Here is a 27,601-nt window from a genome sequence, read left to right as displayed (position 1 = left end):
TCATACCTTCACCACCGATTCCTGGTTGCTGAAAAGGATGAATTATTTTCTTAATGTACTTTTGTACCATTTACTCTGTGATGTTTCTTCATTTATTTTAAGACAAACATCCTTTACCTTAAAAATGTACATACTTTGCAGAATCACAGGATTAACCAGACCCAGTTTCTTGGCTATCCCCTAAAGAATAAATATCCAGGTTATTTGTTTTCCATTAAAAATATTCTGATATTTTGCTTCAGACGACTCACCTGGACCTTGGCTGAATGTGTAACTTTCTTATACAAAGGTTCATATGCATGTAGGGCTAAAAAGGAGAAAGTTTGTTAGGGTATCAAAGAGGGGACACACGACTCTATCAATCAGGATATCTTACCATGTCCGACTTTATTGACAGACTGCTGCTTCGGTACGATGAATTCCCCTGCAAGAACATGATATGCTCTGGCTCATTTAGATTTTCATGACTTGTTGAAATATTTCACAGGACAGAAAGAGTTTCGTCGGAGCTCACCTTTGTCATCAAAAACGCCCTTCTCGAAGAAAAAACGGATCTTATCTCCACTTGTGATAAAATAATCTGCATTCCCCTGCAGGACATGATATTTACACTTGTCAGCTGTTGCATCACTAGGTTGAAAGGGGTGAAAGGCTCACTCTCTAAACACACTATTTACATAAGGTTGAGAAATGACAACAAAGACATTAGGCTGAGAGAAATTTGGGACAAAGGTCATTTGATTGCCTTGCAAAATGTTTATGCATTTAGTCATATTTCAAAGCCAGACTTCTTGTTTTTGTAACAGACAATTATCCCTTTATTTTTTTATTATGGCACTCAGTGAAATCCTTTAAAAATACAACTTTCAAGTCAACAGTGTTATTGGAATCCAGGACAAGACCTTATTACCTTTGTAACATTTTGATGGCAATAATGAATGTCAATGTAATAAATAGAAATGCCAACTTGCCCGAATATATTAAGAAAAATAACAAAAATAAGTAAATTTAAAAAAATAAGAAATTCATGAAAAACACAAAGAAACACATTTTTTTGGTCCAACATACCCTTAGAGGCATTAATGCTGATAGTGGCACTTACATTTTTTAGTTTATAAACCTAAATATAATTGTTAACTAGGCTTATTAACTTTTCAATTAGCTGTTTACCTTTTTTTTCTTGACTTTTAAACTTTTTAATTAACGTTTTACCTTTTTTTCTTGACTTATTAAGTTTTTACCTTTTTTTCAACTTAATTTGCGGTAGCTAATATATCATTTAAGTGTTCATCTAATTGGTAAAATGCCAAAATAAGATGCACAGCCATGTAGCAGTATCTTTGCTGACTGGCTGGGTATAGATCTTGTGCTTCTAGACCTCACTGGGTCAGATGGGACTCCATTTGTAAGGAGTATGCAAGTGCTCAGAAATGGTAACTTGCCCTATAAAGTGTTAAGCAGTCATACATTATTGTGAAATGACAAAAAAAGAAAAGATTATGGCTTTTTAAATGCTTCAAACAACAACAAAAAATGTGGCATGCACCTATATAAGTTCACCCTCAGTCAACACTACCTTCTGCAACCTCAGCAGAAAGCCAGGTGGGTATGTTTCTACTAGTTTTACACATTTGGAGCTGAAATCTTGGTTACAATCTTAGAATAATAACTCTATCACTCTTCCATAGAGGTTATATACAAGTCTATATAACAGACATTTGTCATCTTAACATTTTTTTTCCGCATTGACCTGCTGCTTCTCTAATAAATATCTAAACTCACCAAAAATAGCTGTATGTAAATTAAATTTCTACTTTGCAATATGTTGTATTAGTGTAAATCATCACTTCCAATACAATACATCAATTATGCTTGTAATGGGAACATTTAGTAGATAAGAGTACTTTTGCAAGCACTGTAACAGTGATGGGAGGGATTTTCTGCAGGCCTACCTGCATCTGCGTAAAGGAAAGCATGTGAGAAACAGCAAAAATAAATAAATCTGGGTGATTGAAGAGTTTTAATGCAGCCACTGACTACCCTCATGCCGTTCTGTTTATTAGGCCACCTGTTTTTTTAGCTGCTCCTCATGGTAGGTGGAGAAAGTAGTCCGGCAGTGCTCTGGGACGTCCATACGCTCCACGATCTCTGTCATTCTCTGCCTCAGCTCATCGCACTCCTGAGAGGTCAGCAGCCCGTCTAGAACCACGTATCCATCTTCCCTGTACTTAGAACCAGAAAGGAAGGGACAAAAGATGCTCTTACTGAAGTTTGGAAATGATCTGCAACTTCTTCATCAGAAATGTTTAATCCATTGCACCTACACATTAAATGAATATGTATATTGAAAAGCTGGATTATATTGAGGCTGCACACCGGCTCCATTGGAAGCACTGATGCCCTGTAGCGGAATATCCTGGATTCTGTTGTTGACAGTAGGGATTTTCTATGATGCATGCACATCCCAAAGTCATTATTGTTAGATTACCTCCAAAGCATCCTGAGGTATGAGTGCATGTTGATTTCTCTGTGTCTCTGTGTGGACTGTTGATTTATACGGAGATTACTCCACTCACTGCTGGAGATTACCCCAGGATATGAGACAATGGATGGATAAATCATTGGGTAAGTGAATGATGTCCTCTTTGATGTTTAATATTTTTAATATGGAACAAGCAGGTGAATTTTTATAGTCATAGTCAACAACATAGAAGTTGTTAGAGCGAGTTTTGTGACCCATCTAAAGTTCGAATGGTGTCTTTAGGTTAAACTGTGCGGACGCAGCAGGATTTCAAAGTTAGAGCTAAAAAAAAACCTCTTAATTCAACAGAAATAATAAAATATATATATATATATATTTTTTTTTTCTGAGAGCTATTTTCATTTTTCTACTTCTTTTGAGGTTGGATTTCTTTGGGTTTCAGGTGTAAGTAAAAGAGTCAGAAATTTGACTCAAGTAAAAGTAAAACTACTTTAAATTAGCTTTACACAAGTTGAATTAAAAAGTAATAATCCAAAAAATATTTCCATATGAATAAAAAGTATTTGGTGAGTAACTATTTTATTATAACATCTATTTTTAATACGATGAAAATGAGGAAATCAGACAGACAGAAATATGTAGTTATGAGCAAATTGAAATATCAACACAATTAACATAATAAAAACATTTTCACAGAACTTGATTTAAAAAGCATTTTTCATATAATCATGTCTCAAGTAAAATATTGATGTTCTTCTTTCTGTGACAATATACACAGAACAATTTACTGTATATAATTATGTGACCTACAAATGACACATCTGGCTCAGAAGACAGAAAACTAAATTAGAACAATAAATATAATATAATAAACATATAAAAAGTTTAACTTTTACAAAAAACTTCACTGGTGAGTTATCTGTCTGGTGGTTTAAACATGCAAGGTTTTTGTTTAGTGAGGTGAGTCCAGGTGGGTAGATGATCCAGAAACTGTTCTCAATTAACATCTTCAAAACTAGAACATTTAAAAGTACAGTGAAGTAGTTTTTTTATACAAAACTTGCCAAAGCAAATGTAACTTAGTTTACCACATCTTTGGAAAAAATGTTGAGTTCTTTACACTCTGATGATATTTTACAGAAACCAATCGATCGTACAAAAACATGACTTATTGTGCAATATTCTTCTATCTCACTGTAACACATGCCAACTGCTGTGTAGCCTATAATGCCCTTATTTCTATGGCCAGTACATTTCTGCAGTACAAGTGCAGTAATCCAGTTCAACTGCTGTGTAGTCTTTCCTTAGCTCTCCACTGTGCAGATACTTTTATATCTAAAGGAAACTTATTCCAGAACATTACAACTTTTCTTACGCTCTTTAGTACTATATACAGTCTCTTTATTCTTTTTATCTGTTGTATTTTTTTTTATATTTTTTACCTTTAATGGCATCTTGCTTTATCTCTGCACTCTATATAAGTTACTGGAACCAGAATTTCCCTGAAGGAGTAATTCCAACAGATAAATAAAGTTGAGTCTAAGTCTAAAAACACCAAATGCATTTTCTTACAACACAACATGCCCTTTTTTTTAGTTCTCAATAGTATTGAGAGCGATTCATATTAAGCAAAATTTACGTTTCTATATAATTTAATAAAAATGGTAGAGTCTATGATTTTAAAACCAGATGGTGAAAGTTTTTTCTGCTTTATTTTTTATAAATTGCGTTTCTGCTGTAAGAAACACAATTTAATGCCTAATCTGTCATAAAACATTAAGTCTCCAACAGTTCAGACTTAGGTAAAGTTTTAACTGCTTATGTTCACAACTATTTTTTTTGTATCTTACGAAATTAATCTGTAACTACTTTGATAAATTAATTCCTATCCCTCTGCTTTCTGCTTAATTATCCACCTGAATATCAAATAATTACAAACCCGTCAATTGAAAAAATAAAAAACCTGTAATGTAAATGTGGAAAAAAAAAAAGGATTTTCCATCAACAATCTGTTGTTTTCCCCAATGATGGAGTCTTTTTGCAGATATATCAAAACCATCTGTTGCACAATGTAGGCGATGAAGTGAAACATCTAATTATCTGTTGCTTTAGACAGTAAAAGATGAACATTCTGCACCCATGACTGACCTCCTGTGGGTGCAGCTTGTTTATGTAATGATCCCACATTTTTAACCATTTCACGCGCTGTGGCTACAATCCTGCAGGAAGTTTACTTCAGTGCATTTTCTTTACAGCATTGAAATACTTTTGGGGTCAAGAGCATTACCCTTTAGATCTCGATGTGTTTTGGTAAAGTGATTCTTACCTTTTGCACGTCCCGATCTGTCATAAAATCCATGATGATCCACTGGGAGTTTGATCCTTTTGAAAGCGAAGCCCCTATCTTTTTCATCCGGGTAATCGACAGTCTAAACACGTGAGCTGTCAAAGCCAATTTAAATACAACTGTAGTGTAATAGGATTTTGCAATTTTAACTCTTTCCTTGCAGCGCCCATAGTTTGAACTGCAGTGGCACAGTATGGCCTCTAGATGTCACTGCTGTGATATAAATAATGCAAAAAAAAAAAATAATAATCAGACCATAGTACCATAGTACGGAGGATAAGGGCCACTGAAAAAAAAAAAGTTAACTGATTTTTAAATGTTATTTCAGTTTAATATGAGAACAATGTGAGAATTCTGACTTTAATCTCACAAACATGTTAGCACCAAGCCATAGCCATGTCTGTTTTAGAGACTCAACTAGCTCTCTTGTTTTAATGACCTTCTACTCCTCCATCAATTAAAAGTGGCATCACCGGGGACCGCTCGGGCACATAAAAAGTTGCCTAATTGCGTTATTTTCCTCCAATGTGTTACTGTTCCTCCCAAACAACTCACATATTTATCAGTGAAGCTGAGTGCTCCAACATCTCTACCTTCATGGTGCCCATCTACATTAAGATCCACATCTGAGATTAAAGTCAGAATTCTGAGATTAAAGTCAGAATTCTGAGATTAAAGTCTGAATTCTGAGAAAAAATTCAGCATTCTGAGATTAAAGTCAGAATTCTGAGAAGAAATTCAGCATTCTGAGATTAAAGTCAGAATTCTGAGAAAAAGGAATTATAAGAAAAAAGTCAGAATTCTGACTTTTTCCTCATATTACACTGAAAAATTTTTATTTTTTTATTTTTATTTTTTTAAATTTAAAAATCAGTTAACTTTTTTTGTTTTCTCCCGTGGCCCTAATCCTCTTCCGTAAACAAAGGATAGATGATGACTTGTATAATTTCTGCCGCCAAATCGGTTCCATAAAAAAAATTAAAATAAAAAAATCAAGCCAACCTGAAAAAATTCTGAAGAAAAAAAACTTGCTAAAGAAAAGACAATTTTTTTTTTTTTTTTTAAAGAAAAACTACTTTTCAGATAGTTTTTTTTTTTTTTTATGTTTTTGTTTTCAAACTTGCAGATTTATTTTGAACATCCAGATTTTTATTTTGAAATTGCTGATTTTTTTTTTCTGTTCCTCTGCTTGGTTATTAAGCTGGAGGTAAACTCAAACATATAAAAAAAAAAAACTTACTTCTTGGTTGATAAAAGCTTGTTTAACTTTTTAATTGGATCCGCACAAAACAAAACAGAGACCCAGCCCCATTTTATTTGAGTACCTAAAATCTATATCAATCTTCAGAGCAGTCGGTAGCAGCTTTCTTTTTCTGTTTGGAGCCATTTACCTAGAAGCTGCTACCCCAACAGATAACTTAGATATGCTATAACATGTATCCAGCAACAAGATAACAGAGTTTGAGGCACTATTAGTGAATGAGCATATATAAATATCTTTATGACAAATTTGATCTCTTTTTGTGTTCATAGGTTTATATCCCAAATTATTGGGATGTAATTTGTTGCAGAAACCTAATGTGCTCAAATGAAAAGTTTTATTTTAAGCTTTTTTACACATCCTAACCAGTAATAGCAACCGGTCTGGAAAGATGTTACAGAAGCACTGATTCCACTGTAATATCTGTAAATCTATAGAAAAGATGATAACGTTGAAGCAAACGGAGATGTGGCACTGAATCTTTCATCCTTATGAGAACTTCATCTCCACCATTAACCAAATACCATATATGTGCCATGCATCTACAATACTTTAAAAATATAAAACATAATAAGCTACAGCTGTTCCCCTTCTTTTTCTTAGGGCATAAAGCTGTGCAGCTGCTTGATATAAGGACAAGGCTCCACTAAATCTTTGTTTTTAATATTCTCAAGCATTTGAAGTTGCAACCCTGCATATGCCCTAAACATTATTTATAGTGTGTAAGAATAATTTCTCAGCAGTTCAACTTCTCTTTAACACAGGAACAATCCAAGAGGACAACAAAAAAAAACTGTAAAATGCAGGAAATAGCGTTAACTGTTCATTTTATTATCAGGTGTATAAAAGTAGGATCTGAACATTCATCCTTACAGATGCTTAAAAAGCCAGTGTTTCATTCACCTGTCAAAAACTGTCATCATGAAGGCATCGTCACACATGATCCAGACAAAAAATCTGTCCATTCAGTTTGCAGTTTATATTCAAAGAGACCATTTGTAAGGGTTAATAATGTGTTTTTTAGTATGGCTGTGTTGCACATAATTGCAAACCCATGCTTTATTAAGTCACATGAGGAAAAAAAAAGCAACAAAAAAAAGTCAGTCCCTGATAGACAGGCATCAGAATACTCACTGTAGACCGGAAATACAATCATGTATTTAAAATATATACAGAACTCCAGAGAATAAATGAAACCATGGCAGTTCAGCACAAAAAAAATATGTTCTCAACAATAAGTTAATACTGAGATTATGACAAATTAAAGCCAAAATATGACCTACTTAGAATGTAAATCCACGCAGTGAAGATCGCCTTTGCTTCCAGTTAAGATTGTCATGGGCCGGTTCTGTTCAGCTGTGTCAGAATATCTATAAAAAAACTGTGAAAATGCAGATGTTCTGATCCAACTGCTGATGCGAATCTAAGTCTGTGAAATTAAAACCAAGTAAACACATAACCTAAAGCGTACAGAACACACACTAACGGCACCATTTCTGATATTCTCTACTTTAAAAAGTTGAAATGAAATATTTTAGCACAAATGCTCAAAAAACAAAGCTTTTAATTCCCTTCAATAACTACTTGAATAGAAATAGGAAACCCTGTATTATTGAATACAAGTGTTCTTGTGACTAAGAAGTGAGCAACCAAAACTTCCCTTCTTTGGTTTTCAAAAAGCATCTGACTGACCTTAAGTCGGGCCTTCGCCTGATTACTAAACGCTGACAGGAGGGGAAAGAGAGCACGCAGCAAGTGAAATGAATGACTCAGAGATTAAATGATGACTGAGTAGAGCTCTAGAGGTCACAGACAAAAAAACATGTATGAATATCAATCTATAGACGTTGATCAAATCTGAATAAGCTGCACATGATTTCATTAACAGAATTTAACATTAGAACCGTTGGCGAAACAAGGAATGCTGCGATTACATTTTAATTTGATACTCTGCAGAAGGGAGGTCTGCAGTGCACCACATTGATGATCGCTCGCAATATCAAATTCTCCCACAGCCTCTCCCTGTAGCACAACACACTGTATAGGTGTTTTGTGCAAGCGAATGAATAACTTTGATTTTAAATGTTCACCCAAAGGGCCTCAGTCTCGACCTGCAGCGCTCTGCAAGAATACAGATGCCTCTTGAACTCCTTCCCGTTCCAGCCACGAACATGACTGCGTCCTGTTGTGATTTGCACATGTCAGTAATCTGGACCTTAATTGTTTGAGTGGACGAAAGATGGTTTCTGCTGAAAGCAAGGAAACAGAAATCCCTTTTGGAGTTCAGGGAGCTCCGGTCAGATCAAACCTTGAGCTCTTGGTTTTCAAGCAAAACTAAACATGTAAGAGTGTTAACACTATTCACAGAATGCACTACATTGTGTTGGTTCATGAAATTTGAATTAAACCCATTAAGGTTGGAGCTTTTAATGTGACAAAATGTTGAAAAAAAAGCTCAAAATACTTTTGTAAGGCACTGTATTATAAAACAGACAAATCCATCTATAGACCATTGCCTCAGTTAGGCTTGTCTTTTCACACCTAGAGATAGAGATAACTTAGCGTAGCATTACACCTGTCATCACTTTGGTTAAGGGCCCTCTGTGACACAGATTTCACTGGGAGGAATCATTAAACTAAATCTTCAAAGGAATGCTTGCTTTAAACCTCCAAAGAGAGCAGAGAGTAAGAAAATCAATCTCTGACAAAATACTCAAAGTCCTTAAGGGTCTGCTGAATATTAACAATCTGCCTCTTTTAACAAAAAAGTGAGAATTATTTAAAATAGCCGATTGTAGTTTTCTGCTGCTTTTCACTTAAGTGTTCTTACTAATTTATAACGTTTTATAAACAAGAAAAAAAACTGTTTAAATTCCACAATCACTGGGCAATTTTTTTTTGCTGATTTCAGATTGACACATTTTTAGAGCTTGAGCTGCTGATACAGATCTAAGCTTATTCTCCTTAAGTAGCACAAAGAACAACATTTCAAATTTTAGATCTTTCTTCTTTCAGGATAATTTTGCACTTGGACCATATTTACAAAATTTTTATTGTAAAAAAAGCTGAGATTTTTATTTTATTTTAAGCTTAGATGAGAATTATACATTTCTGAAAGCATGTTACTGTTATTTTAAAACAGAAAATATATGTTAATGGAGTTGGTATTTTTTTTTATTGTTTTAGCGGCTTAATGGGCTTGTCTGCTTCTTGTCTCCTTGAACCCCAGTCGGCCCCGGCAGATGGCCAATCACACTGAGCCTGGTTCTGCTGGAGGTTTCTTCCTGTTAAAAGGGACTTTTTCCTCTCCACTGTCGCTACAAGCATGCTTAGTGTGAGGGATTGCATTTGAGTCAATGAGTCGATGCAATCAACTGGTTTTCCTTACATAGAAAACTCTGAATCAATTTGACTGTATGATCTGGTGAATTGTAAAATGCCTTGAAATGGCATGTGTTGTTAATTGGCGCTATAGAAATAAACTGAATTGAATTGAATAAGAGATTTTAGTTTCTGATTGGCCAATCAGTAAAAAATAGTCACCAGATGACTTCTCCGTCTATTCATAATCCGCTGCTCTCCCCTTTTTCAGTAAAAACTTTTTGCAAAACACTTAAAAGTTATTTTAAAATAAAAATTTAAAGGAAATCACAAGAACGTAGTTTAAGCAGAAAATATGCTAGCAATCTCTAACTGTTTCCCGCTCGGTTTTGAGCCGCTGGAATCAAGGTTTTAAAAAAGCTGAATCTTTTCAAACTGTATAAAGCATAGAGCAATGCATTGCTCCCCTCCACCACGTTAATAGGCTCTGCCAATCAGCTGACTGAAAGGCGGCAACAACCTTATATGAAAATGAAAAAAATATGCTGCTATCAATAACAATATATTTAACATGCTTTAGTATTAAGTGATGCTTTTGCGTTATAAATATAATAAATTAGGATGTGACATAATTTAGTTTTACTCGAGGTCTGAATTCGGAAGAATCTTGTGCCCATTTCACACTTTACCGATAAAATTAAAATAAAAGGAACCATTGGTAAAGAATCAAAGAGCATTAGATATTTAAAGCACAAGAGAAAAAAACCCTGATGATGTCTGCGATCATTAACAGGATATAGCCGATAAAAAGAAAACATCAAAAAGCTAAGGCTACATTAGCATTAAGGGACATTTGGCAGGAGTAGACATTTGCTCCATCTGATGCTATTAACTATTAACGTCTAAACAAGAAAAGTGTTTCAAGCCAATAAACATGCAGCACTGGTTTGGAGTGTAAATGGTGGACATAGAAATCCGACAATCTTAGCCAAAAAAGAAGATAAAACGCTTCCCTTTTGGAATCTGAAGCAAAACCGGTTCCCTTTGTTTTGCAATTTCCTATTTGTCCTCCACTGCCCCTTGAGTGAGTAAACACGTTAATGACAAATGTCTCCTCCTTTCCACGGAGCAACCCGAGCATGATGACTGTACAGTAAAAGTCTGGATGGAAGCAGCACCGCAGACATTCCCCTCTCTTTCAGGCTACCTCTTCTGTAAATAACTTTCAAAGATCCCTCAATTTGAAATGTCTGTTAATAAATTCGCTTAATGATTAGCATGATCAGCTTTCCTCTTTAAGATCTGACCTTTGTTTGTCACATATTGATTTTTCAGATCAACAAACATTTATTTATTCAACTAAGATAACAAAATTATTTTTTTTTTTAAAGGGAAAATGCAATCCAAAACCTGATCCTGTGAAAAATCCCCCCCTAACTGTAACACAGTCCCTCAGTGCTTTGCTTTTACTTTAATATGTGTTCAATGTTGTCTTCGAGTAATTTTGGTAGGCAGGTCAACTCCATAAAAAACGCTCTGCATTTTCTCCATTTGTGGATAATTGTTCTCGCTGTATTTTGCTGAAGTCCAAAAGCCTTAGGGAAATATTTGAAACCCTTTTAAATAGTTGTAACCGTCTTTGTTTCTCACTTTTATTTTCATGTTGCCTTTTTTCCCAATCTTTTAGCCTACTTCATATTGTTAGGTGGGTTCTATTTAAAAGATGGTGTTTGACATTATTTAAAAATGTGTTATTTATACTTTGATACAACCTCCACATTTGTTTGGACAGCTTTTTCCCCTTAGAAATCAATAAATGAACATTTAAAAACTCTGTTTTGTTATTTTTGGTTTATATTGGTTACATGAAGGATTTGATTGATGATCTTACTCAATAAGGTGACAAAAAACAAAAAAGAAATGTGTGAGGGTCTTTTCTTTGCATGCTATATTTAAATCTGAAAAACATGCTGAACTGTTGGTAAAAACATGTGACTAAAAGTATAGTTACATTTTAGACTTGGAAATAAAATATGCTCTGAAAATGAACAAAGGTCACCTAAGTTAATCTGTGTGTGTGTGTGTTCAGGACGTGAACAGGAAATGTTCAGTCAAGGTCAGCCTCATTTGCTCAAATCGTGTCTCTGAATCCCATATATCACATGTATCATATGAAATCTGCATAAACCGAGCCATGGAATACTAGTGGAGCTTTCTGTTCAGGTTACAGCCCGCATCAGGCTTAAATTTACAGCTAACGAGTTTTTACGTTTCATTTGTTTCTTATCTTATTTCTTTGCAACGTGTCCCATCAGTTGTCACAGGGTTAAGGCCGGAGCTGTGAGATTACCTGTGTGATGATTTGTTTGTGATCATAGTCCTTTTGTGCCCATAAAAAAAATTTCACTCTAAGAAAAAAAGAGCGTAAAGGAAAAAGAAACCATTGAGGATAAAATGGCTTGATAACATCTGCGGATGCGATGAGCCACGTTGTGCATAACTGCAAAAATAAAAGTTCCTCCAATATATGGAGTCTAGAAGTGTGGTGAGCAGATTCAGTGTTCAAAGTGGCCCTTTGTACAACTGTCCTGCTCTCTCTCAGTTTATCAAGAGGAGCACATTTAGCTGACTGACAGTTGTTTAAGTCCAATGAACAAGTATCATTTAAGATTGATCCTACTATGGCATGCATATTTAACAGCAACTCTGCAGCTTTGTAACCTGGAAAAAGATTCCTCATAAATCATATGTAGATGTTCAACTTTCTTCTTTTTACCTTCGCAGCTGCATCCTTCTTAAGGTTTTGTCCAAGATTCAACAAGTCTCTTGTATATCTGACTGTGATTTCCTGTCAACATTATTTATTTTGGCTCAAACTTGCTCCTTATCAGCCCTCCACAGATGCTCCTTGACTTCCGTTGGCAGCGTGTTGAACAGGTCCTCCTCCACCACCAGGCTGCTTTTCTTCAGCAGCCGGCACTCGCCAAGCTCCACCGGGAGGCACTCGAGGCGGTTCCCCCTCAGCTCCAGCTGGGTCAGCCCGGTCAGTTCCCCGAAGCGCGACGGCAACGTCTGCAAGCAGTTGTTCCCCAGATTCAGAGTGCGGAGTTTCTTGCACTGAAACAGCTCAGGGGGCAAAGTCTCAATCTGAAACAGATCAAAAAAACTACATTAGATAAATTAGAAAGTCTTGCTTGAAATTTTAATGCATTTTGTCCACTTAGAGCCACAAACTACAATTAATTTTATTGGGGTTTTATGCAATAAAAGCACAAAATGCTGCATGAATGTGAGATCCAAAGGAAATAATGCATGGTTTTATTCATTCCTTGTAAATAATATCTTAAAGCTGTTACAGCTACAAGTCTCCACCAGCTTTAGCTCATGTTGACTGAAACAAACGCAGAATATTTGGCTAAATAGCAAAATTTTTGTTGGATTGGAGGAACAATAGGACTTTGATTGGACCCCTCTGATGTGCTTTATCTATACCCTTGTATGGTTATGGTTATCGTCCTGTGAGCTCCATCTGGGGTTGGGCGACATGACTATAAAAATCTCCATTTTGCTTTTCCTTAATTTTGGAAATAAAAAGACAACTGTTACTTTTAAACACTAGCTTTATTTTGAAAACAAATGATGTGAATGAATGAGCAGTGATGTAAATCATTTTGGGGATATGGGCATTTATGTTGTGTTTTATGGGGTTATATTGTAAATTATATATGGTTAAATATATAGGCAATGTGCAATATTGTGTTATATTTTGGTAACAGATACTTAATAATTTAATCAGATAATTTATGCTTAAGATTCTAAGTAAATTTCGTAAGACTGTTCACATATATGGGAATTAGAGTTGTTCAATTATTTTTATTCTAAATATGTGTTCACTAACTGTCAGATCTTTCTGTCCTAAGCTTTTTACCTGACTGTTGTCTAAAAGACTAATCAAAAAGATTAGTCCATCCATTTCAATTGGGGGATGCAGTTAAAACCTGCCAGTAAAAACGGGCTGAGCTGATCAGAAGAGGCCACAAAGTGGACCCCACCCTGACGGAACTTGACAACCACTCTAAATGTCTGCAGCTGGTCGTATTATACAGTCCGCTAGTTTATTATCTATTTGTACACATCTACAAACAAACAGTGGTGAACTGATGTCACTCTGAGCTATGGATACCCAATGAAACCACTGGTAAGGAAAAAAAGTCACCATTTGCCAAAAACTGAAACAGAAAATCTGATATATGGATAAAAATCGATGATGCATTCAGCCCCACCTCCATCTCAGCATCAAGTCTTTTACTCCATCCACCTTCTCATAAACTTCAACTTTCCTGTCCCCTAAGCATAACCCTGCCACCACCATGTGTTACCAACATACTTCCCATGATTTTGTCAAAATGTAGATTAAATCTGGCAACCTTTTGGCTTTGCACCAACCCGAACATTTAGAATATCTTAACTTTTAAAGAAGTAATAAGGGTTTCTGCAGCAGCTAATCTTTACTAATAATGACTTCATAGAACCTTAATAAAAAATATCCAAACTAAGCACACCTTTGAAAGCCAATTTTCTGTTTTTAATTTTATTCAGGGGTGAATAAAAAATCATTTTAACTTAACCGAGCAGCATGCATCTTTCTTCATTTCCCTTCACAACTACGTTCTACTACAAGTCGGTTGATTACAAAAAAAAAATCCAAATTAAGAGTTTGCTCTTTGAAAAGTTCAAATATTGTGAATACTTTTGCGGGGCACTGTTCTCATGGATCAGTAAACAATAATGAAAATAATAGGCAACTGCTTCCACTTTGTGTCAAAGGAGGAGGAATGAAATGCAAACCAGACCTGAAAACAGGAGGTGAGAAAACAAGATAAAAGGCCCCTTTAAACACAGCTCACATCTTCCACATGTCAGTGGAAATATAGGGTACAGAAAAACAAGACAAAAATGGATTGAGTGATAAAGATTTGTATTGACTTTGTTCTGCAAAGAAGTCAGCAGCAAAAAATAGCAAAGAGGACAGTTTCCTATTTAATTCTGCTGGAATCACAGCATATTAGCAGTAATACGGATGATGTGAGCTCACTGTTAAAGCTGATTTGAACCTGATCATATGCTGAAAGTGTAAATAGAGGAAGGAGCAGCAAAGAGCTGTTCCTGAGCTATTCACAGCTACTAACGGACCTGCTGGAGGTTATTTTCAGCAAGAAGAGCCACAAACCATCGCAGTAAAACTGCATTAATAGTAGTCCTAACTGGAAACACACTATGTTTGCACGCTCCAGAGCTCAAAGCTATGCTTCTACACAGAAAAACCAGAGTTTTTAATCAAAGTTCTTTAAGATAAAATTTAAAACAAGAAATATGTGGTAATTTTTTTCCAATGCAATAACGAAACCGTTCAACAAGTTCCTCAAAAAAGGCTGAAGCAACATCTAGGCATCAAGATTAACAGATGCTTAAAAAAAGCTACAGTACCCAAAGCGCAAAATTTTACATTACACCATTCCTGTGGCTTAAAGTCTCTATGCTGAAGGGTGAAACAATGTCTGACTGAGCAAGAGGCGTAGAGCAGCATTGCTCTGGCACTACAACACTTTCCCTTGTGTTCAAAAAAGAAAAGAATAGCTGTCTGAGAATATTTCCAGTTGTGGAGTGGAAATGAACGGAGCCAAACCAAAAGTGTTTGTATAATAAAGTTTCCATGAACATAACTGTAAATGTGGTATATTTATTTTAAGGGGGACGTATTATGCTTCTTTTAAACCTTTAAATGACACCTTGAAACTTGAAAGTGATTTATTATATTTTTTGGACAAAATCACCCACATAATGAGATTTTACCTCCTCACTTCCTATTTTGAGTTCCTTTCAGAAAAAGCTGTTAGGTCTCTGTCACCTTTATGCAAATAAGCTGCAGCTGGGCATGCCCCAAACTCAGTGTTTACATTCACACTGTAAATGTGTGAAAGTGGCTTCCAAACAGATGAACAACAGCACAAATATAGAACTTTGACCCTGAAGAAGTGGAGCTTTCTGCACAGCCAGACGGGACGCAACCAGCTGTTTGGACAGCTTCTATCTGAGGGATTTCTTGTTTCTACCATTTCGTCATTAACCAGGATGTGTTAAAGAAAGACAAACATAATAGCCTCACAAAGCCGTAGCCTGTGTCGTCTGCTTTGTCATCTCAAATACTAACAATTTATTTAACCCTTTAAAGCCCGATCCAAGAAAAAAACAAAATAGAAAATTTCTTTTTTTGAATTCCTTATTTGCCCTTTTAACAAAATATGTAAAAAGAAAAAACAGAAATACATTTTTGATATTAATAATTTATTACTATGCGATAAGTCAAGATTATTTTTTGTGTAGTCTTCTACTGGCTGTTTTCAGGTATATCTGATTGTGTACAATAGGATTTTGAGCAAAGTTTTTACCATTAAATTATGCAAAAGGGGTCAGATGCAAAACATTTCAGAAACCATATGTATCAAATACGATACATTTGGCATTATAGGGTTAATCCTTGTTTGTTTACCTTAAACCTACCAGTTGAATTCGTAGATTATTCATCCCATGTTTTTTTTACTTTGAAATATAGTTTCCCTAACCCTGGTGTTGGCCTAGTGGTTAGAAAAGTGTGCTTGTGCTCTGAGAAGGTTGCAAGTACCCTGTTTGATCCCCACAACCTGCACTCTGGGTCCATGAGCAAAACCTTTAACCCCACACTGCTCCCCGGGCACCACACAGTGGCAGCCCACTGCTTCCCAAGGGGATTAGTTATATGCAGAAGTAAAATTCTCCAGTTTGAGATTAATAAAGTTCAATTAAAAATTAACCCGAATGTGTGGACCCCTTGTTAATGTTTGTTTTTCCATCAGATCAGTGTAGTAGGTGGGGCCATGAACCCTATTAAGGGAGTCCAAAGAAGATTAATACAAGCACTATACGGTGAATAAATAAACAGGGCATGAAGAAGAAAACTGACATTAATTACAGAAAAGTAATGGAAAGAATGGGGGTGCCTAAAAACAAGGTTTACTCACCTGTGGAGGTAACAGTCCATCAGCCAGACATCCTGCTTCTAATCACTTAGACATTTTATCATATGGATTTTATTATGAAAGCTTCAAGGGTGCAAATTGTTTTAGACGCAGCTCTAAATCGGATCAATACAAATGTTTTAGCTTCTTACCCTGTTAGCTGTGACGGCAAAATACTGCAGGTTCTGGAGGAAGCCTACGTCTGGGTGGATGCTGGTCAGGTTGTTGTGGCTCAGATCCAGGAAGCGCAGCTTGCGACAGAAGAAAAGCTGGCTGGGGATCTTCTCGATCTTGTTCCTGTTCAGATAGAGCCTCTCCAGGTTGGTAAGGGTTCCGATCTGGATGGGGATGTAGGCGATCTGGTTGTACCAGAGCTTTAGGCACACGAGGCGGTGCAGGTGCTGAAAGCTGATGATCTCCTCGATGGTCTTCAGGTTATTGTCTTTGAGGTCGATCTCCTGCAGGTTGTGCAAGCTGAAGATGGAGTGGGGGATGCGCTCCAGGTCGCAACGAATGAGCTCCAGTTCTGTCAGGTTGACCATCTTCTTAAGGCTGTTGAGCACCATCAGCTTGGTGCCCTCATTGTTGATGGAGAGCTTCTGAAGATGCACTCCAACGTCCGTCACCACCTGAGGCAGCTTGGTCAGGTTGCTTTTCAGGCGCAGCACCTTCAGACTTTTGAGCTCTCTGAGCCCATCGATCACAATAAATCGATTGTTCTCAGCGCTCAGGTTACCAGTCAGGTGCAGCTCGCTGAGGTTCTTCAGGCTGTAGATCCACAAAGGAATCTCCTTGATGTCTGTGAACTTGATGTGCAGGGACTTCAGGTTCTCCCTTAGGAAGGCCAACGCCGGAGCTTCGATTTTAGCTGGAGTGTGGTACAGCCACATCTCCCTCAGGTTGGAGAGCTGGGCGATGATGGGGGGTATAGTCACATCCGGGATCAGCTCCAACTTCAGCACCTCCAGCTCGACCAGATCGAACACCGTGTCTGGGATCCCGCTGAGCATGAAGAGGTGCAGCTCCAGTTTGTCCTGGGAGTTCTTGGTGATCCGCTGCCTCAGCTTCTCTAACGTCCACTCATTGTTGAGGTTCAGCTGCCTCAGCTTGTTCTCGCTGACCTCCGACAGGAACACGGCGAAGCGCTTTGAGTACAGAGGGTCATACTGGTCAATCATGTGTAGCATAAAGGCAAAGTCATTCTTGAGGTCAGGGATGTCGCTATAACTGCTCTCCTCACGGATGGACTCGAAGGAGTACCGTTTGAGGGAGCGTCTCACCATCCAACAAAGCGTGTACATGCAGATGAGACCGTAAACCACCACCAAGCTGATGTAGAAACAGGCCAGGATCTTGAAAAGTGTAGCTAATGGGTGGGCGCAATAAAACAGGCGGTATCCTGTGAGTTTCTCGATGTTTACCGAGCACACCACGCTGAAGCGGATCTGTCCTACATAATAACCCGTGTAGCTTATTATCACTATGAACTTGATCACTTTAATGATAGTCTGACGAATGTAAAGGCGGTAGACTATGTCGCCTTCCTCGACGTGAATCCTGAACTTCTTCACCTTCTCAAAAAGCGCTTTGGCCTGCTCCCCTTCCTTTTTGTCCAAGACCCCGGTTTCAGAGCGATCGACGATTCCTTGTTCGATTCTGGACTTTGTTCGCTGGAGCATGGGCACACTGGCCTCCACGTCCTCGCTCACGCTCGAGGCTTTTTTGTCCATGGACCCGTTCATTTTCCCCACAGGTTTGGGGTCGCTCTCCTCCACCACAGTCTCTGACAAAGCTCTCGTTGTCCACGGCGAGTCGAAGCACTTGAGGAGGATGGAGACAAAGTGCTCCAGTTTGGAACTGGTGCGTGGGAATTTGAACCAGAAGTTGCTGCAGGCCAGGAAGATGAGAGTGTGGAGCAGCACCAGATAGGGGAAGTATTTAGCAAACCAGTGCAGTTTGTTCTCGTAGCAGACGGCGTCGACATAGTTGTACTGATGTCGGTCCAGGTCATACTGAATGCCCTTGGGTTCTGGACGGTAGGGGCCCGTGGCGTTTGGCATGGCGTCGCAAGTGTCGTTGAGGATCCACTTGCAGGGCAGGCAGATCATTTTGTCCTGCGTGACCTGCAGCGTCCCACCGAACACCGCGATCATCAGCATGATGATTGAGATGTAGTCGGTGAACACGTCCCACCATGGCTTCAGGATGCGATATGTTGGCTGGGTGTCAGCAAAGTACCGAAGCTCTGTGATGGGAATCATGATGGTTTATCTGTAAAAGAGCAGAAATAAAATAAACAGTCTATTGATTACGTACAGGAAATATTTAACCTGTTCCTCTGAAATAAAAAAATATTGCATTTGCTGCTCTTTAGAGACAAAAAGGTGAATATTTGAGTCATGAAATAGTTTTAAATGACTTTCTGCTGCCGCAGATTCTCATCTGAATTTAGGTCACTTCAACAGATTTATCTATACAACAGTAACAGTTCTTTAACCTTTGTGGATCCTTTCACTGCTAGACAGTTAACATCTCCAACTTTCTATAGTAGGGCTGCCAACGAACCATTATTTAGCTATAATCAGTCGATAATTTTTTCAAATAATCAATTAATAATCAGATAGACGAAGGTTCCTTAAAGATTTTTTTTTTTTTTTTTACAAAAACCCCAGGTGAAACTAAAACTTTTCCACTTGAGGAGTTCTTGACAGAGCATATGGACAGACTATTTTTTTTAAATCTTAAATGCAAATTGTTTATATTTTTCTTTTTACAAGCCTCTATACTCCATTTAAAGATTAATCGATTACTAAATGAGTTGACGATTATTTCAACAATCGATCAATCACAAATAATCTGATTCATTTTTTCAGCCCTACTCTGAATATGCAGCTCAGTAGCTTCCATCACACCTTAAGAGTTTTGCATGCCGGTTATATATTTTGTGGTTTTATCTAGTATTTACTGTTAGGAGCATCTTCTTAAACAGAGGTCTTCCTGGATTAATGTCTTGTTTCTTTTCTATAAACAACAGATTTATGCAGTGAAGCTCTCGTAGTTCTCATGTTGACAGATTTTTCCACCTAAGCTGTGGATCTCTGCAGTCTTCAGCAGTTAGCACAGGCCTCTCTCTCTCCTGCCTGTTGGTTCAGATAGATGATCATGTCTTGGTAGGTTTACAGCTGTGTGACACTATTTTAATTTCAGGAAAACAGATTTGCTCGTAAGATGCTTTGAGGAGCTATAAACGTATCATTTTGTCTTATAACCTAGCTCTGATTCCCTGACCTTTCTGCTGTGTCCCTTGGTCTTTATGTTGTGTGGTCGATGATTTCCTCTAACAAACCTCTGATCAGTTCATGAAGCAGCTGCCTTTATACAGAGATCCAATTTCACAAAAGGAGAGTAACTTTGTGACTCTTGATGATATTCAGCTGCAAATTGTATTTGGACTTATAAGATTTAGGTAGTGCTGGAAAAATATGTTGCTTTGAAGTATTTTAGGTGTAAAAACACAAGTCATCATTATGCAAATACTATTTTACAAAAAATTTATAAATTTACTAAAAAAAACATTTACAAGTTGCTGTTGAGTATTGACACCCACCTAATTATCAGCATAGATCAGCCATGATCATTGGCTTCTTAAAATGCAGTATGGATCAATATAAATGAGCCATAATGAACCTCTAAAAATCAGAAATAAATCAAGATATATTTACTTTTCCCTTATAAAAGAATGATTTCACAGCTGTGGTTTAATCTATTCAGCTGAAGGAGAAACACAGACAAGAGGAGTAGAGGAAATGATTAGGTCAAATGCTGAGAAGATAGCTCTAAAGAAATAGAGCGCCTGCACTGCCATCATTTCCCAACATCAACAAGAGCATGACACATCATCTAAAGAGGAGCAGCTTTGGGTAGCTGGATGTTTTTCGCCTGACATTTGACTCCATGTGATGCATAATCGACTACAATCTCTGATTGTTAAAATAAGCTCTTCTTAATAATTAACAACCAACAAAACCCAAATAGGCAAACAAGTCCAAAATAAGCATCGCCATCTATACAGCCCATAGGACGGACATGTTACTGATTATCAAACTGGAAACAGATGTTTCTCTGGGAGTAATACTTAAAAACTCAATATTGACTTTTTTTTTTTGGAATATTGTTTAAGATCAAACAATTTCATCTATGTATAATCCCACATTATCACACCGAAACAACACATGAACCTACTGAAGAGCCACTGTGTGTGAATCAGGTCACCTCACTGATGGATCAAGGCTAATAAGAAACAAAAAATGCTGAGACAACATCAGAAAAATGTTGAAACAGGAAAACACTTAAATTATTTATTTAAAAAAAGGAAGTGAAACGTATTATGCTGATGACAGCTTATAAAAAAGAGCAAACCTTTACAGCTGCTCCTTCATGTCAAAGCATGACTGATAGAATTACTAAGAACATGATGAGAAGGGCGAAAAATTACTGTCTGAGATTTTTTTCTGTCCTTTTAAGGTTAATTTTCAACACTGCGATGCAAATAGCTCAATATTACTAACAACAATAACTACAAATATTTCCTTCAAATAAGATCTAACAAACCTACAGAAATGGAAAAAGAAACTGTTGGAAAACAGTTAAGAGAAAAAAGCCACTTTAGACCAAACAACTCCACATTTGTTTGAAAATTTTCATTTTTTTCTTTTTTCTTTATAACAATACATCATAGGTAGAAGAAAAGCTCTCCTGCTGTTATGGTGATGAATTATCTTTATTACAAGCAAGAGAGCAGAAAGTTCAAAATGATGTCAAAATGACCTTCCTGTTATCTGCTGAAAGCCCAGCTCTCTTTCACGCCTTGGCAGCCTGAAAAACCTGTGGAGCCTGAAGGGTGTTGGTGTGGTCACAGCCTGATAGTGCTTTATATACTCCACTCAATTGAAAGAAAGACAGTTTAATGTTTGGTTTGAAGGGTTCCAGGAAAATAAGCTTTAAAAAGACGATTACTCTCTCTGTTTGCTGTAATTCATGCCTGCGTAACTCAAAGAGCCAGGAATGGTGTTGTTTTAAGCCATTTAAGCTGGGACATCCCTAGCTACAAAAATAGCTTTCAATAAGATCATTTGCAACAAGACTCAATCAGTGACATAAACAAAATTTCAGTTTATGGTCTGAAAATGAGCTGCTGTTAATGCTTTATGTATGGCTTTATGGGCGTTTGATTTGTTTTCAATAACATAAGAGAAATATTGAAATTATATTCTGACCTTAAAACAACTGACAGTGTCAATTTTAGAAAAAAAAGCAACATAAAAAATTCTGTATTGGCCCAATTTGTGATTTTTAAAGATGGGTGTTAAGGTCAGGAATGTTTCTGTTGACACTTTGCCATATTGCAGTTACAGCTGTACGCCGAATTCCTCCATCTGCAGTCTGCAGTCATCCATTGTGTAAAGCCTAAAAAAGAGGTTTGGCATGAATAGATAAACTTTATAATTCAGGCCTCAAACTGTGGCCTAGAGCAAGAATTAACTCATAAGATCATGTATGACCACAAAAAGGTCACGTCTTCTAGAAATATGTCACATTATCGCAGTGAGTGGAGTGTTTAAAAAAAAAAATTAAATACAAATAGATTTCTCCGGCACAGGAAGATAAACTGGGCTTGAAGAGTAAATATTTGCTGCACATCCCCTGACTCAGATCACACAAGTTTAGCTTGATCGTGTCTTTATCAAAACTGGATTAAAGAGTGACTCTGCATGTGGATCTGCCAGTACATCTCTAAAGCTTTTTTATAAACAGAGCAGCCATTGTTCCAATGTTACCTGCAGATGAGGCTTTGCTCCACGGGTGAAGACTAAAAACAAGTTTCATCCTCTGATCACCGGCCTGATTTGAGAATTTACACAAAACTTAAACATATCAAAAAGTTTACAGATTAAAACTTCTCCTAACATCCCACATGCTTGCAATTTGATGCATTTTCAAAAGCAGACCTTCTTGTTTTTTGGTAATAAATATCCCCAACACTGTCACTTTAACACAACCTAAACCATAGCATTGAAAATCATTTTTTAAAATAAGATATTTTTTCTCTCTTGGCGTGTAATATGCTGCTGATTGGACATTTATCATAACATTTAGGTGTAATATTCTAAATTTGTTGTTAATGTTGATAGCATGTGCATAACATTTTACATCAAAGAGATGTTGATGCTGCAGGACCTTTACTATTAAATGAGTCCCAATGTGCCAAATTCTGTTCTAAGCTTTTCACCACTTAATGGACCATAAAAAAAAAAAACATATTCTGATTTTGAAGACTACAAAGTTTCCTTCAAGATTACAGTGCTTAATATCCCACAGTGTGAGTCGATCGATCAGGATGATCTCCTCAGTCCAGCCCATCGTTTTAAAGCTCTTCTTATTGGCTGCTACTGCATGTCAATCATTTTTCATAAACATGGCTTTCAGAAAGTCAGGCTGTTGAGAAGAGGAATGGGCGCGGGGCAAACGGGTTGTGGGAGAAAAGCTTTAACGCAACGTGACGTACAGGATGACCCTTTAACAGTCATTAAGTTAAACAAATAAAAGTTTTTTTATTTTATTTATAATTTATGCACCTAAAAAAGTTTTGTTGGACTACAGCCCCATAAAGAGCAACTTTATATAGGAGGCTATTTTATACTATTTCATATGTTCAGTAGCACAAACTTATAACATGTTTATGGTAGAATATGGCATAATATGACGGCTGTGATTGTTTTCTTGAGAAAAGATTTTCAATGATGTTCATGAAGCTGATAGTAACTGAGAAATAGGCAAACTCATCAGGATTGCAGTGAAATAATAAAAACCAGTCATATACCATGAGTGGTTAAAGGAGGCAGGCATCGCATATGATCATTTCCTTTTTCTTTAAAAAAAAAAAGCCCTAGTTTGGACACAGAGTAGATGGGGGGCATCTGCAAACACCAATTCAAAGATTCTCAATCATTTTAAGGACTTTAACGAGGACCTTAGTCTGACCAGACATCATTTCCACTCATCTAAATCAACAGCCTTGCCTGAGAATTAAGTTTCATCTAAAGCAGATTTTACATCTAGAAAATTTTTCCAGTGCTGCACTTTTTCCTCCTCTGATAAAGTTACACCTTCTTCTAAATGGTATCCAATTACCGTAATTTTCAGATGATAAGCCGCTACTTTTTTCACAAGAAAATACGGTAAATTAAAAAATCTACACACAAAACCCAATTATGCCAGTGCGAAAATAAGATTTCTTTGAAGTTTATAACAAATTAATCAATCTAAAAATAAGTAATAAATTACATAAACACCAAGAGCCTTTGTTTAACACTTTGATGATCCAACTTTGGCAGAAATTAAACGCTGTAGTCTTTTTCACTATGGATTATGGATACAGATTTGTCTTTGCAGCGCCGTTCTGGCTCCCTCTAGTTGGAAGGGAGAAGTCTTTGCACGACCTTTTTCAGATCTCTCTCCAGAGATGTTTGATCGGATTCAAGTGTGAACTTTGGCTTGGCCACACCAGAATATACACAGACTGGTTCTGAAGCCACTCATTTGAGATCTGTGTGCTCTGGGTTCTCATACCTCTCCATAGGGGCACTTGTACCCCATTTACACTACCCTTGAAAAACCTTGCCGAGACCGGTGCAAGCTCTGTAACTGAGATAACTTATCGTGTGTAAATGGAAAGCAAACTGAACTGAACCGAGCTAGACACAACCGAACCGAGCCAACTGTAGACCAGTTCCAGAGGTAGGCATGGCTCGGTTTTTCCCTGGCTCGGTTCTCTGATAACAAGAGCGCATGAGCAGAACGCGTCATCTCCGTCTGGCTGCACATCGCGATTCACACTCCATTCCAGTAGTTGGCAGTAATGCCCCTCTGGAAATTGCTTGCCAATCAACACAAAACAGAAGAAGAACAACTATAAACAACAATCAAAATCTTCTCCACGCAACATTTTAAATAATGGCATTTTAAATAATAACACCGAAGTACAGCAATAATAATCAAGCATAACTTTCTGAATGTCACGGGCGCCGCCATTTTGATTTGCTTAAATTTCCTCCTTCTTCGTCTTCTTCTTCTTGTGTTTTATGGCGGTTGGCAAACAACTTTTGGTGCATTACTGCCATCAACTGCTTGATTTCCTCCTTCAATACTGGCAGTAATACCGCAGATCGTCACTAGGAGGCGAGGAGTCGAGGAACGGAGATAGTGTGATGTGTAAACGGTTGTCAGAACCGAGCTCGGCCTGGTTAACTGATCCGAGCTCGCACCGGTCTCGGCATGGATCAGTTTTTCAAGGGTAGTGTAAATTGGGTATGTGTCTCCTCCCTGACTAAGGCCCGTTAAGCTCATAACTCTGATGATTGGTGGATCTCAGCTCAAGTTGAATAAAATCATATCTTGCAATCTGCAAAAAAAATAAAAAATAAAAATACCTAACCCCTTTTACATTTTCATAATGGAAAAGCATAAATAACCTTTATAAATAAAATATGAGGGTCCAAACATACTGGATAAATGATGCCAGGTGGGACCATTTATTATAGGAGCGATTAGGGTCTCTATCTACTTTTCTATATCAGAGCTTTATTTTTGTTTTTGTTTGTTTTCCAATCGTTCAGGCAGCAACTGGAAAGCATAAAAGAACAGGAAATGTGGTTTGGAGAAATGCATAGATTAAGAGACGGGTGAATGCCAACATTCCTGGAAACTACAGTAGGCTTTGCAGCTCATTTATGGGAAAACACACTGTTAACATTTTCCCTGCAACAACTTCAAACAGAAGTGCTTGAAAAACACCCAAAGAACCTGAAAGCATCAGCAGCACTGACACTGAATCTGCAGACTTACAGAAATATGCAGATTTTCTCTATGTACAAGAATAACTGAACTGAGGTTTAAGCCTAGTTTTTTGGTATGCATGGTATTCTCCCCATGAAGCTTCACTTAATGAAAAAAGGAAAGCAGTGAAAACATGTTTAGTCATTAAGTTGAAAAAAAAAAACCCTCTGTTGCAGACGAACACATTCTTAATACTGAAAACAATCAAATCTGGGACTTAAACACTGATTTATGGAGAACAGTACAACCTTTTTTTTTTTTTTTGATTACTAAACACAGTTATCGCAGCTTTTAAACCGAGATACTCTGACTGTGAAAGCCTACGACTGGAAAAAAAGGCCTCCAAGGTTTAGACAGACTAAATTTTCTCCCAAACAGACCTCCCTCTCCCTGAGCAGAGTTAGGTAACACGCCCTTCAGTCACTCCAGCTTAATAAATTTGGTATTTGTTCCCACTGTCCTTCGGTTGAACAGTTTTCAAGCAACTTAACCCCTTTCCCATGCTCATATATCAATCTAATCTTTCTGCTTTGGTTCTTTATATTTTCAACAACAAAAATGCTGCAGTGTTTAGACTTTAACAGTCCTGTGGGTGTGAAAAAAATACTCCAACCAAACATGAGGATAAGGACAGAAAGTTTAATCTAGTCAGAATCAAGTTAGTTAGAATCCTTTCTAGATTTAAGGTCTCCTTTCTGCACAGCTTGTCTGTTTAATCCTCTCAATATATGTAGGAAATAGAAGAGAGCAGGTGTTCTGTCAGATCAGCATACCCATAGTCAATACACATGCGCAAGACATCACATTTGCATTTGTATATGCTAGTCCCATTTATTCCTTTAGCTTAAACTTTTAAATACCTCAAAGGATGTTTATGCCTTTAGTCATGAACAAAAAACTATTTAAAGTCAGATCTCCATACGCTTGAAAAAGAAACACCAAAAAGTAAATAATTAAATTTTTTTTTTTTTTTGTAGATGACTAAAGGGATACACGCGGGTTGAGGTAGTTTAAAGCGTATTTTTCATACAAAACTAAAGTGATAAACGGGTATTGACAATGGATATGCTGGTCTGACAGAATAAAGGAGTGTGTTTTCAACATTAATAAGTTCCAGTCTTAGATATCAAGTTACTCAACACATCCTTTCCTATCCGCTCTAACCTGTGAAAACCATCCCCACAGCATGACGCCACCAACACCATGTTTCAGGCTGGTTTTGGTGTGTTTAACCCAATTCTATTTATTTTAAAAGCACCAATTCACAACACATGTCACCTCAAGGCACTGTACAAAGACAATTCAACTAGATCATCCAGTCAAACTGATTTAAAGTTTTCTATCTAAGGAAACCAGTTGATCGGATCGACTTATTGACTCAAAGGCAATCCCTCACACTAAGCATGCTTGGAGCAACAGTGGGGAGGAAAATGTCACAGTCTGCAGCAGGTAGTTAAGAATTTAAAATCACTGAAGATTATCTGACAAGAGATCAGTCCTATTGATAAATATGACTAAGATTAAGTTCTAATTCTCTAAATGAATACATTAGCGTCTTATAATAAGCAGCTGTGATATACAGTATCTAACATATATTGGTTTATTTCCATGACTTCCCCTAATAATGATAGTAGTATCCGTGGTAAAAGCCTAAGGCAATAAAATAATTATATTGTGATACCGCAGGTAGTAATTAATTAATGCTTTATTATTTGATCGACAACATAAATGATTGCAGAAACTATTTATATTTTTATTTGTTTACAGCCAAAATAATAAAACACCTAGCTGGCCTCTATCTGTCATGTGTTTTTCTCCTCGTTTGTCTTAAATCTGATGGTTTTCTGACTCTGTTCATGATTTAATTAGAGACATTTATGAGGGAGCTTTTTCGGGCGGACCCTCTGCTGTAAACAGCAGCCCTTTGACTAGAGACGGGAAGCGATGTCTCATCCCGGCGGCTCCACAGCAGCGCGCTGCGGCAGGAAAATCTCTCCCAGCTAACAAACGTTCCCCCACAGTAAACAGAGAGACAGAAAAACTTACCTGTGTTTTTAATACTGGTGTCTCTCGCCTCTTCCGCACACGGCGGACACATTTCTCTACCGGTTCTCAGTGACTGGGGGCCCTTCGGACACCAGGCCGGAGCCTCCCAGGACAGCCGAGGCGAGGAACGGAAAACAGCATGAAGACAGGAGCCTGAGCGGAGGAGCGGTGTGTTCACAAAGCAACCGGAAGTG

At 37.3% G+C, this 27,601-nt stretch overlaps 2 protein-coding genes across 2 annotated transcripts in view; both read right to left on the bottom strand.

Moving 5' to 3' along the window:
• phyhd1 (phytanoyl-CoA dioxygenase domain containing 1) overlaps nucleotides 1-4,959 on the bottom strand; it is an 8,470-nt gene extending 3,511 nt beyond the window's left edge. Inside the window, exons 1-7 of the mRNA XM_015382706.1 lie at nucleotides 4,809-4,959; nucleotides 2,069-2,227; nucleotides 515-590; nucleotides 377-424; nucleotides 252-307; nucleotides 118-180; nucleotides 7-28 (exon numbers count right to left, since the gene is read on the bottom strand). Of these exons, the coding sequence (XP_015238192.1) occupies nucleotides 7-28; nucleotides 118-180; nucleotides 252-307; nucleotides 377-424; nucleotides 515-590; nucleotides 2,069-2,227; nucleotides 4,809-4,895 (511 nt within the window). The 5' untranslated portion in view covers nucleotides 4,896-4,959. The remainder of the gene's footprint in view (nucleotides 1-6; nucleotides 29-117; nucleotides 181-251; nucleotides 308-376; nucleotides 425-514; nucleotides 591-2,068; nucleotides 2,228-4,808) is intronic.
• Nucleotides 4,960-11,086: 6,127 nt separating this feature from the next.
• lrrc8a (leucine-rich repeat containing 8 family member A) lies at nucleotides 11,087-27,601 on the bottom strand. The gene is made up of 3 exons (XM_015382729.1): nucleotides 27,408-27,601; nucleotides 16,619-18,737; nucleotides 11,087-12,558 (listed from the first exon to the last, which is right to left on the bottom strand). Exons 2-3 carry the CDS (start codon nucleotides 18,725-18,727, stop codon nucleotides 12,283-12,285), a joined length of 2,385 nt encoding a protein of 794 aa, XP_015238215.1. The 5' UTR covers nucleotides 18,728-18,737; nucleotides 27,408-27,601; the 3' UTR covers nucleotides 11,087-12,282.

The sequence above is a fragment of the Cyprinodon variegatus genome, unplaced genomic scaffold (assembly GCF_000732505.1).
Source record: "Cyprinodon variegatus isolate N-32 unplaced genomic scaffold, C_variegatus-1.0 Scaffold264, whole genome shotgun sequence".
NCBI lineage: Eukaryota > Metazoa > Chordata > Actinopteri > Cyprinodontiformes > Cyprinodontidae > Cyprinodon > Cyprinodon variegatus.
Note: the sequence above shows the minus strand (reverse complement) of the source record. Positions and strands in the feature narration are given on the sequence as shown.